Here is an 11,729-nt window from a genome sequence, read left to right as displayed (position 1 = left end):
TCTTGTTCCCATTTGACAGGAAACGGAGGCAGAGTCATACAGAGGTTAAGTAGTTTACTCAAGGCCAGGCAGCATAACCACTTATTACTAAGTGATTATATTATTAAGTGCAAACCTTGGAGCAGAGTTTTGAACTCTGTCCATCTGACTCCTAAGTAGGTGCTCTTGTCCATCCTGCCTTCAACGGCCAAGGTGGGACTCCCTCCAAAACAACAGAGCTGCTCCGTGCCCCACCCCAGCCTTAGGAAGGAGAGCGGCATTGTGTGTGTCAGCCGCTGCCAATTTTGGTGTTTTTGGCCTATAGAAGGCCATCTTTGCCCAGTGCCCCAGAGGGGTGGGGCTGGCCGGAGGCTGCCCGCAGGGCCAGACCCTGAGTGCTGAGGACACATCAGTGTCTGATGGTCCAGTGATCAGAGAGCATTGAGTAGAGAAGCAGGGAGTGCGACCATGGTGTCCCCAGGGTGAGGTGCCAGGCCCTCCCCCTCTCCCTGGTTTCCCAGATCCCCATAGGCCTTCGGGCTCCTCTTGCATGGCTGAGATGGAGTTTATTGCCAGCCCTGGGAAAGGAGAGGAAGGCAGAGCCAGGATTAAGTAAAACAAAGGAACATGGGGGCTTCCATACCTGGCTTGCCAGCGCCACTGAGTTCTGAGCTCCTGGAGGCTGTGGGCTTGGCAATTCTCTGCTCCTCCCAGGAAAGCCCTGCACTCTCTTCTCAGCAGACAGCCAATATTTGTGAATTAAACCTGCTGAGCGGCCTGCAATCTCAAAGCCTGTGAAGCCAAACTGTCTGACGCTGAATTCCAGGACCACTCCATGCTAGCTTTGTGACTTTGAGCATACCATTTAACCTCTCTGAGCCTCAGTTCCCTCACCTATGAGATGGGTTTTGCACTTGGTTTTAGTGTTCTGCTGCCCCCATCTTGAAATTCTTAAGCCAATTTTCAACAAGGGACTTCATGTTTTCATTTTGCACTGGGCCCCACAAATTACATAGCCAGTCCTGAGTAGGAGTAATGTTATCTACCTCAGAGGGCTGTTGCAAGGCTTCAGTGAAGTAATCTGTCTAAAGTGCTTAGCACATAAGTGCTCAATAAATGGGTTCCTTGCTATAAGATCATCCCAGCGACTATGTGTGATAAATGAATGAAAATGATCAAATGAGTGAGTGCCCAGGGAACATCTGGAAGCAAAGGTGCCAGGGGGAGGGGGCTGTGCGGGAAGTGAGAGCGTTTTTTGTGCCCCCCACATGGTGGAGCAGGTGATTCACACTGTGGTCCAGACCTCCACGCCCAGCAAAAAGTCTACTTGGTGAGAGCTGGGACCGTGGGTTCCAGTCTTTATTACGAGAGCGTGGCTGTCCACCCTCAGGCAGTTGTCAGTCTTTAGCTTCCGGACTGAGAAGGTTCTCCGGCCTGGACCTGGGTCAGCACTGTCCTCGGGCGGGCGGGGAGTCTCAGCGGTTCTCGGCTTCCCGGGGCAGGTTCTGGGTGGAAGCCCCGCCTCTCCCCAAGATCGGGGGCGGGGCCCAGCGCTGTCCGTGTTGGGGGCGGGGTCTCAAGCTCGCGCCCAGCAGCCGGGGCCGACCGTGCTCAGAGGAAGGGGTTGGTGCCGGCCTGCGGGGTGGGATGGAGCGGCCCGGCTGAGTCCGACGTGGGCAGCAGTGGTGGCGGCAGGCTCGCGGGTGGCGGCGTGAAGGCGCCGGCCCGCGGGAAGACGCTGACTGAGCCGGGGAGGGCCACGCCGGCCGGCACGCTGCTGAGTGGGAGGGGCAGGGAGGCGCTGTAGGTCATGGAGCTCAAGGGCGCCCCGATCGGCCTTCCGGCCGCCAGGCCCAGCGCGGGCGACCCGGTTCGCATCTGGTTCAGGGTCGGCCTGCCCTGTTCGCCCCCTCCAAACGGGTTGGTGGGGGATGGAGCGCAGAGATCTGCAGAACGAGACGGGGGGATTGGAGTGGGTTAGGGAAATAGCCCTAAACTAGGAGGCGGACAAGATCTGGGGTTTTGGAAATAGGGAAGAAGGGGGCGCTGCAGTGTTGAAACCTGGCAGGAGGTGTCCTACCTGTCAGGAAGGGGTTCCGGGTCTTTGCAGGCTGAGGTGTCTTGACCAAGGAGTCAAGGTTGACCAAAGAGGAGGCCGAGGGGCCCAGGAAGGACTCAGGAGTGCGAGCTCGGGCCTCCTTGCTGGGCTGGGTTAGGGCATCCCCCACGACAACCAGGTCAAAGGCATCTGGCTCCTTGGTACCATTTTGCTTGGAACTGGGGATGGGGTCTCCAAACAGGTCCAGCTCTGAAACACAAATGAGTATGGAGAGGGATTGATCACTCTGAAAGAGGAAGAGGGCAGAGGCCAGCTCTGGAGGGGCCCCCATTCCTCAGAGCCTCCTGCTTACCCACAGGACTGCAGGGCTTCTCAGAGGGCAGAGCCTGGGCACCCTCCAGCCTCTCCTTGGTCTCTGTGGATGCTGGAGGTTTGGCAAATGGGTCAAAGGTTGAGGTAACACCTAGACCTAGCCAAGGGAGGAAAGAGAGATGAGATGGGTTGGCAAAAAGAGCAGCACTGGACTGACCTCTTTCCAGGCAAGCAGCCCTCCTAAAGGAGATGGGATCTAGTGTGCCCTGGCCCTGGAGGGAGGGGTTAAAAGTCCACCAGCCCTTCACCCAGGCCCTCTGTCCCTTCACTTACCAGATGTGCTGGAAGTTTCCACCAAGGCCCCCCAAGGATCAGCCCCAGTGTTGGGGAGTTTGTGGTTGGAGGAGTTCTGTGCCCAGGGGTCTGTAGTTGGGGCTCCAGCAGGCAGCACTGGGGTCCGGCCCCAGGGCTCAGAGGAGGAGAGGGTCGGGGTCAGGTCCCATGGCTGGCTTCTGGACAGGATACTTCCTGAGGGGACCGGAGACCAGGGGTCTGCAGAAGGCCCCCAGGAGGAGCCACTGGGCTCTGTGTTGGGCCTGAGACCTGAAATGGGAACAGCACAGACATGACCCCAGATTCACCCTTACCCCCCCAGTCCAAGGCCTCCCCAGTGACCCAGGCCAAGTTTTGAGGCTAAGGGATCCATTTTACAGATTTGGGATGCTGACTCAGTACCACCCAGCAAGCTGGAGCCCAAATCTAGCAAGCTATCCCAGAAACCTAGACTCCGAGGCATGGGCAGCTCAGGCCACCTTCCCAGTCAGGGACTGGCTGGGGCAGGAAAGCCAGGGTGACAAGGGCACATTTCTGAGATCATTTCTCATGAATTGGGCTCTTCAGACATGCTCCCCCTTCTTCACTATGACACCATGTTACAGAGGAAGCTGAGGCTCAGAGACATGGTGACTTGTGCAGTGGCCCTCAGCTGTGGGAAAGAGGGTGCCAGCAAGTGGCCAAGAAGGAAGGGGCTCTCTGGGGCCAGCCTAGGAGGCTCTTGCAGCCCTGTATGCCCACCTGGGATGTCCCATGGGTCAGCAGAGCAGTGTGAGGAGGGCAGAGCTGGGGTGGGTGCAAAGATGTCCGCCAAGTCCAGGATGGAGGACTGTGGAGAGGAGAGGCAGCCGTGGCTCAGAGGAGGGTGGGGTCCAGGGGGAGGGCGGGGTCCAGGGAGAGGGCGGGCCCAGAGGAAGGGCGGGCCCTGACCTGTCATTCTGACTTCAGCTTATTCTCTCCTTCATCAGTTTCATAAACATCTAGTAATGATTCCTCATCTCTGCACAGTGCCTGTCAGTTTATGAAATATTTCTTCATCCATTTAGTACTTACTGATTTTCCTAATAACCCTGTGCAGTAGGTAGAGAAGATGGTGTACCCATTTTACAGATGTGCTGGCTGAGTCCCCGAGAGAGGAAACAAAATGGCTGAAGTCACACAGCCAAGGAGAAGCAGAGCGGGGCTAGAACTCAGACCTGCCTGACCCCTTCTTCAAGTGTGCTGTTCATCAGCCCATCAGTAGTAAGGCAGGTTACCTTGCTAAGTAGTGTCCAAGAGAAACTGGTCACAGTGAACATACAGAGCCAGCAAAAAAGGGACGGAGACATCCCAAGGGTAGCATGGACAGCTTTGGAGGGTGGCCTTGTTCCCAGCAGCTATCTACTCCCTTCTCTTGAAAAATAAGTAGAGGAGCCCGGGATGTTTTTCACACCATATGCTGAGTCCACCCCCAGCCTTGATCCACCCACCGTATCATCCTAGCCTGTCAGTGCTGGAACTATCCAACAAGCTCACTGTACAGAGAAAACTTGAGGCCAAAACAATGACGTGCCCCAACCATAAAGTGGCAGCAAAGCCTAGAATCCAACTCAAGGGGTCTCAGATCAGGATTCTTTGCATCCCACTTTGTGTCAGCTTGGTCACCAGCCTATGTGTATGGAACCAGACCCGGGGCTGCTGTACCCCCCCACCCCCATTTTCACTGAATAAACACTTAAGTAATACTCACTGTATACCAAACACTGTTCTACATTCTTTACACATACGAACTCAGTTTATATCCCAGGCTCTGCCAGCCCATGCACCCCAGTGCCCTCCCTACCTGGCTGGTTTTCAGCTTCTCCTCCTCCTTCCTCTCTCCTCTCTCCGGCTCTCTGTCCCGCCGACGGTGGCCTGCGGCCCCGGCACCATTGGCCATCGGGGAGTCATCTCCCCGCCAGGACCTCACCTCCTGCAGAAGGCACAGGAGTGAGGACAGCACGGGTAGCCCAGGTCGAACTTGAGGGGACCTGAGCTGAGTTGAGAAAAGTGCAGGGTGAGAAGCAGCTGAGAGGTTAGGAGCAGCAGGACCACCGGGCGAAGCGTGAGGAGCCTGGTTAGTGCCTAGTTAGCACCTCTACCAGCACCAAAACCAGCACCAGCACCAGCACAGGAGGCTCAGCCCACTACCTTCTGGTGCTCTTGCCGGCTCAGGCGCAAGGCCAGCTGCAACTGCAGGTCCTCGTCCCTGAGGGAGGCCGGGGGGACCGGCTGCGAGGGAGGAAGAGAGGGGTGAACTTGGCCCAGCACTCCCACTCCTGGGCCTGAAGACAACATAGCCCTGCATGGGGACCCTGAACAGCGAGAGAAACGCCCACCTCGACAGCAGTGTGGGTATGGCCTCCTCCCTGTCCAGATCTGAGATGCTGCTGAAAAGTCAAGAGACTCAATCCTTTTCTTCTGGGTCCCCTGAGTCTCCTCGAGCCCTGCTTCCAACCTGGTCTGCCTGGATCCACAGAGGTGATGGCAGAGAGGATGACAGCATAGCGGCTGTCCCTGACCCCCCCCCCCCCCAAAGGATAGCTGATGGCTGGGGGCAGGGGGAGCATGTCTCTGTGTCTCCTAGGAATGTGTCTGTCAGCATATTCATCCCCTCCCTTCCATGAGGTGGCAACAGGACCATACCACATTTATCTACCCCCAACCCACTGCACACTCACTGTCCTTTCAGACCAAGCCAGAGAGGACTGGAAGGAGGAAAGTGGTCCCTGCAGGACTGTCCCAGGGACACAGACAGGTCCTGTGCTGTCCTCGAGAATAGGTCTAGGTCTTTGGGGCCCAGAGTGGGGGAGCCTAGGAGTCAGGGTGTGGTGAATCCAGGCAGGCGCCTCTCCTTCCTCCTCCTGTTCCCTCCCCGTGCCATCCCCAGCCCAGCTGTGGGGCCTCCGGGGCTGCCTCAGGAGGGGGCCTCACCTTCTCCGCCTCCTCTCGGCTCATGGCCAGGGCCAGCTGCAGCTGCAGCTCCTCTTCTCCCGAAGTCTGGGGCCGGGCCTGCTCCAGGTCTGAGGCGTAGCGGGGGGATGAGGAGGAAGCTGAAATGACCATCATGACTTCTGTGACCACACAGGCCCCATGGGCTCTCATATCCCATCCCCTCCAAGAGGCCAAGGCTTAGAGAGGGAAGTTAGGGGGAGAGAACGGCAGGCAGCCAAGGGCCCCAGGGGGCCAGGCCTCGTGCTTGGCACTTTCTGTAAGTTTCCCCAGTCCACCCCATAAATATTCTAGTCCCTCCTTTACGGACCTGCAAATAGCTCTAAGGGGTGCCTGGTCAGGGTCCTGCAGTACGATTTGAACCCAGAGGGTTTGCAACTCAGGGGCAAGGGCCCACCTCGCTGGCTACTCAAGTCACCAACTTAAGGCTTGTCCCTCTTAATCTGAGACACTGAGGACCCAGGTTTGAAACCCTGAGGTCATCAGCTTGAGCGCAGGGTTGCCAGCATGATCCCAAGGTCCCTGGCTTGAGCCCAAGGTCGCAGGCTTGAGCAAGAGGTCACTGGCTCGGCTGGAACCCCCCTGTCAAGGCACGTGTGAGAAGCAATCGATAACAATAAAGTGATACAACTACGAGTTGATGCTTCTCATCTCTCTCCTTGACCCCCCCCCCCCATGGGAAAAAAGAGATTTAAAAAACGATTTGAATCGTTTTTTGAGCCAGGTCCCCTGACTCTTCCATCTGGGCCCCATTCAGCCTGAGGTCAAGTGGGATGGGAGGGTCAGGGGCTCCAATGAGGGTCACAGCTCTCACACCCCACAGTGCACTGTCAAAGGCTTTATGAAAGGAAGACCATTCTGATTAAGACTCAGGTCAGGGAAGCCCCCACCGGAACGAGCAGGAGAGTGGGAACTCTTGCCGTCCTACCAGTGAATTAACAACAGTAATAACAAACGTATACTAACATTAATGTTCACACTAACTTGTTGAGCATCTACTATGTACAAGGATTTTGCCTCACACTTTACATTCCTTATCTCACTGAATCCTCATGACATCCCTCTGAGGTTGTAGAGCCAGGGTTGGGACTCAGGTCACCTCCCTGTCCCCAGCCATGCACCCAGGGCTCACTCACAATTGTAGGAGGATGGGGAACCCCGAGAGCGGCTGTAGTCCTCGCCGTGGCGGCGGCTGAAGCCCAGCTGCCCGCTGCCCATGGCCATGCCCTCCAGCGCCATGCGCTCCTTGGTCTTGAGGGCGTGGGTCCTCTCCTGCCGGAGGCGCTCCTCGTCCTTGAGCAGGGCCATCACCTGCTTGACCTTCTCGCGCACATTGACGCCCTGGTCTTTGCCATCACGGTCGATGTACTGGAAGTCCTTGAGCGTCTGGATGGTGAAGAGGTTCTCACGGCACTGATGGGCCACCCGCTCGGAGCCCGTCTTGAGCAGGTAGTCCAGCAGCGTGAGCGCCTTGTAGACGTGCCTCCAGTTCTTGCCACTGTCATTGAGCCGCCGCCACAGCATGCCCATGACCTCCGCGAAGGCCACCGTATTGAAGGTCAGGTCGGCGATCTCGGACATGAGCGAGCTGGGCGGACCCCAGGGGTCATTGCTGGTGGCTTCGCGTACCTTGATCTCTGCCTCTGAGTAGTTGTGCACGATGTTCTTCACCTGGCGCCGCAGCGCTGAGGTCGTCATGGCTGGGGACTTGGAAATGGGCGCCCCCCGCCCCAGCCGGAGGTGGAGGGCCGAGGGCCACCGTCGTGAGGTCACGGTTTCCGAGGATGGGCCGCCTTGCTCTCAGCAGGGCGGCTGCGTCCTTGGGTTCCACATGGGTCTGAGGAAGAGAGGGTTTGCAACTCAGGGCCAATGGCCCACCTCGCTGGTCACTCAGTCACCTTCTTAAGGCCTGTCCAGGGTATCCCCACGGCCAGGAACAGCCTTCAGCAGGCATTTTTTATTTTTCTTAATTTACTTATTATTATTCAGTTGGCACAAGTAGCTTTGCATGCTCATTTATCTCCACTGTCACACTACAGAGATGCTATTGTTATTATCTCCGTTCACAGAGGGAGGAAATGAGGCTTAGAGGAGGATTCACTGATTTGTTCAAGATCACAGAGCTCATAAGTGGGTAGTCAGGATAAACCCAGGCAGACATACCTTACAGTCCCTGAGGGGGACTGTACCTTACAGTAAGGACTGAGGGACACAGCAATGGCCCCCAGCATGCCTACTCCCCTAGCTTCTGCTCGGTTACCTCTTCTCTTTCTGCCAGGATTTCGTGAAAGACCTGTCCCTTCCGACTTCTCAGTCCTCGCTTTCCTCTCTTCTCATAGTGTTAATTTGGTAGTTTGATTCATTTAATACCTATTTCCTGGGACCTTCTCTGAGCCAGACACAGGGCACAAGTCCTGGTCCACCCAAGTCCAATTGAGAGGGTACGGACAATCACAGCCCAGTGTGGGAGTGCTGAGGAGCACAGGAGTACCCAAGCTGGGAAAACCAGGGGAGACTGCCTAGAGGAGGTGATGTCTGAGCTGAGAGCAGAGATCTGAAGGCAGGGAGTGGTGGAGCGAGCTATCGCAGAGGGAGTGCTGTGAGCCGGGCAGGTGAGAAGGGAAGGGGCACCGACAGGGGAGAGGCTGCCTCTCAGAGAGACCTGGCCATCACCACCTCTGTGGTGCACACAGGAGCACCCGAGGCCACAGAGGGCATGTGGCCTGCCGGCTGTCAAATATCATGTAGGTGGAAGAGCTGGGACTAACAGCTAGGTCTCCAGAAGACTAATCCAATACTTATCATCAGTGTCACCGGTTTTGTAATTAATTCACCTGATTGCTTTACTGTCTCAGCCCCACCTTCTCAGCCAGAACATAAGCTCCCTGAGGGCAAGGCCAATCTGGGGTCCCTGAACCCCCAAGGCTAGGGGCACACAGCAGAACTCTGATACCGGCTGCAGGGGCATTAGGACCAGCCGGATGCCCTCCCCACGGCCACAGGACCGGGCCATCTGCTGAAAGCAAACCCAGGAATGTTCTCCCGGGCCCTGCCAGAAACCCAAACAGGAGTTTGCCATGACCATTCCTCTGGTATGAGTACACACAGGAGTGGGTACACACACACACAAACACACACACAAACACACGCACAAACAGGCGTGTGCTCGCTGGATCTGTAGAGCCTCTACTTCAACAACGAGCCCCCACCAATACCAGCACCCAGAGACTGCACCTCTCAGCTCCACCTTGGGACTCAGCAGGGATCAGAGGAGTTTGCTGTACCCCTCACCCCTAAATCGGATTCTCCCTCCTGCCAGCTCTGTTAACACAGGGCTCATCTCAAAGGGACTGGCCAGACTCCGTGGTTGTCTTCAGGGCCCAGGTGCCCGGGAGATCTGCTCCCAGACTCAGGGGTTTCCTGCGGGAGACCTGCAGGGATGGAGGGTGCTGGCTGGAAGCATTGCCTACCTTCTGTCTGCTGTCTTTCTGTCCAGCCGGCCTTCTGAGGGGATGCCACTGGCCACCACTTGTTTAACTTCTGCCCTCCCCCTCACTAATGACTCAGACCTGTCTCTACCTCTCTAACCGGTGGGCTGGAGGGTGCCGAGAGTCAAGATGAGAAGTAATTGTGCCCCAAAGCCCGCCCCTCCCGGTGCTGGGTGCCGGCCACTGAAACCAGCAGAACCAGTCAGGCATCGTGACTCCTGCAGGAGCTCTACTTAGCCCTCCTGCAGGTCAGGGGTATGGGGAGGGGTCCACCGTGTGGGCTCGGCAGCTCTGCCCGGACCTTTCTCCAGGGAGGTGGGCAGGGGGGAGCGTTCTCTGCACACCTCTGCCTGATCTGGGGGAAGGGAGGGATCAGAAACACCTGAAGTCGGAAGGGAACGGGGTAGGCAGGCGGAGGGGGAGGAGGAGGCCCGGGAGCGCAGGGGGGTGGAGAGGAGAGAGAGGAAGGAACGCGGGAGGGAGCGGCTGGGAGTTCTGCCAGCGGTGTTACAAGCAAAGGGTTTTATCGAACACAATATGCCCAGAAATAAAAGGGAGTGAAACAGAAACCCAGCAGCCGATAAGGCAGCAGTGGCGGCGGCAGCGGCAGCCGGGCAGCCGGGTATGGAATTACTGCAGTGACCTTGAGCCAGACCCTGTCAGGTGGAGGGAGTGACATTGAGAAGTCAGGGCCTGAGAGGCCAATTCAGCGATGGGGGAAGAGGGCAGGAGAGGCCGGAGGGCAGGGGAGGCAGAGGGGGAAATCTGCTGCGGGTGGGGCTGGGAATGAAAGAAGGGCCGGCAGGGGGTGGGACCAGCGTGGGGGAGGCAAGTCTTAGCTTGCTCCTATCACAGGGTCCCAAGGAGAACTCGACCCAAGGGAGGGGGCTACTCTTCCTGGGGCCCAGAGGACTGGGGGAACTGTCAGGGCTGAGGAAGCAGATGGCATCCCCAGAGTGGGCGTTCAGGGGGATGGAAAGCACCCAGATGTCGAGTCACGTGGATGAGTTTGTCCAAAGTCTGTGCATACCCCACCAGCCCACACCCCCTCCTCCACTAAGAGGGACTCTGGCCCCTGTCCCTGTCAGGTCCCGCGGTCCCGTGGGAACAGTGGGAAGAGTGGCAGTGCCCTAACTCTTGCTGCTGGAGGGGCAAGGGAGTGCCCTCCGACTCTGAGCTTCTTTCAGCTGTGTTCTGGGGGGTGAGGGCCGCCCTGAGGCTAAAGGGGCAGGGGGCTGAGGCAAAGGGGTTGGCAGGAGCAGAAGTGAGAAGAGAATGCCACCAGAGGTGCTCGTCTCAGGATGGGGAGTCAGCCCCCAGTTCTCCTTGCCGGGGTATCAGGGAGGGAGGGGTTGTGGGCAGGAGGACCACTTGCAGCCATAAACCCACTCCACATCCTGCCTGCCTCACCCCTTCCCTGGAACCTGGGAGGAGACTCAGCCCTAAACCTTCCACTGGGGCACCGCCGCTGCCAGGGAGGGGCCAGCTTACCTCTGGTGCAGGCTCCCTTGGCCCCAGCCCGGGGACCGCGAGCAGCCTCTGCAGTGACCCTCCTACCTGCACGGCAGGGGGACGGCACAGCTTCGGGAGTGTCCCCAGAGCCATCCACCACAGACCCTCTTTCCGGAGACCCACCCCTCCCAGGAGGCGTAGACCCCTCGGAAGGGCGCGGCAGGGTCCCCAGAAAGGCGGCTGCTCTGCCTCCGTCTGCTAGTCTCCTGGATGCCCAGCCGGCAGGCAGCACTCAGAAGGAAAGTTGCTCAGCTGGCCCGGCAGGTCTGCCTCAGCAGTAACAGGACACAGGAGGAAGTGCAGGGCGTGTTAACCCCTTCCTGCTGGCCAGGCAGGGGACACCTTCAGAAGTAGAGGCGTTCCTGCAGGCAGTCCCCAGGAGGTGCAGCCTCTGAGGGTGGCCCATCCCTGGCTACAATGAATTAACCCTTCCCCCGCCTGCCTCCTCTACAGGAAACACGGCCAGGGGGCTCCCACACCCACCCACCTGTCCCCCTCCCACTCTGGGCCAGGAAGACCTTTCTCTGGGGTTGGCCCTTTCTAAAGTTACTGCCTACTGTGGGCTCCCAGCTGGCCCCCTTGCCACTCTGACAGGGGCATCTGCCCTGCCAGGGCTTTGGGCACAGCCCCTTCTCCACCTCTCCAATGCCACGTGCCCTGCTCTCTCTAAACCTCCTCCTCTGTCTTAACTGAAGGATGCTGGAGGTCCATGAGCTCCTTACCAGAAGCGCCAGATGTGGATGGGAGATTGTGGCCACTCCCTCAGCCTCCCACTCACACCTCTGCCCCACCAGCACTTCAGGTCATAAGCCCACCATTAGCAAAGTTGTTCTTCAAACTCTGGGAGCCCGGAGCCCATGCCACACAGGAAGCCTGGCCAGAAAACAGTTAGGGCACTGAGCTTGCGCCAACAGTACCTTTCTTAGCGAGAGTCATCTCTTACCCACGTCACATTCCTCTGAGCAAGGGAGGATCACATCCAGAGGCTGCTTTTAAGGCAGAAAAGTGACTCAGCGAGGTCAGATGCCTTGACCTGAGGGGGGGGGGGGGAGGGTGACACTGTAGAATCTAGAATA

The 11,729-nt window shown here is 57.8% G+C and overlaps 1 protein-coding gene across 5 annotated transcripts; it reads right to left on the bottom strand.

Annotated features, from left to right (window-relative positions):
- Positions 1-307: 307 nt before the first annotated feature.
- EPN3 (epsin 3) lies at positions 308-11,523 on the bottom strand. Of its 5 annotated transcripts, none has more exons than XM_066364556.1 (10): positions 11,376-11,523; positions 6,790-7,490; positions 5,636-5,754; positions 4,853-4,933; positions 4,506-4,634; positions 3,425-3,512; positions 2,684-2,953; positions 2,391-2,507; positions 2,060-2,287; positions 308-1,925 (listed from the first exon to the last, which is right to left on the bottom strand). In XM_066364556.1, exons 2-10 carry the CDS (start codon positions 7,349-7,351, stop codon positions 1,591-1,593), a joined length of 1,929 nt encoding a protein of 642 aa, XP_066220653.1. In that variant the 5' UTR covers positions 7,352-7,490; positions 11,376-11,523; the 3' UTR covers positions 308-1,590. The 5 variants fall into 5 exon arrangements, with proteins under 5 accessions (XP_066220653.1, XP_066220654.1, XP_066220652.1 ...); XM_066364557.1 differs by lacking the exon at positions 11,376-11,523 and adding an exon at positions 10,633-10,923 and having other exon boundaries at positions 5,636-5,724; XM_066364555.1 differs by lacking the exon at positions 11,376-11,523 and adding an exon at positions 10,699-10,922.
- Between the last annotated feature and the right edge of the window lie 206 nt (positions 11,524-11,729).

The sequence above is a fragment of the Saccopteryx leptura genome, chromosome 2 (assembly GCF_036850995.1).
Source record: "Saccopteryx leptura isolate mSacLep1 chromosome 2, mSacLep1_pri_phased_curated, whole genome shotgun sequence".
In the NCBI taxonomy this organism is placed as follows: domain Eukaryota; kingdom Metazoa; phylum Chordata; class Mammalia; order Chiroptera; family Emballonuridae; genus Saccopteryx; species Saccopteryx leptura.
This window is presented reverse-complemented; position numbering and strand designations above follow the sequence as displayed.

Coding starts and splice junctions, on each gene's coding strand:
- EPN3 (XM_066364556.1), bottom strand. CDS start 7,351: ATGACGACCTCAGCGCTGCGGCGCCAGGTGAAGAACATCGTGCACAAC. Junction 4,934..5,635: donor GCCGAGAGGAGGCGGAGAAG/GTGAGGCCCCCT, acceptor CCTCCCTCGCAG/CCGGTCCCCCCGGCCTCCCT. Junction 4,635..4,852: donor GCCGGCAAGAGCACCAGAAG/GTAGTGGGCTGA, acceptor TGCCTTCTGCAG/GAGGTGAGGTCCTGGCGGGG.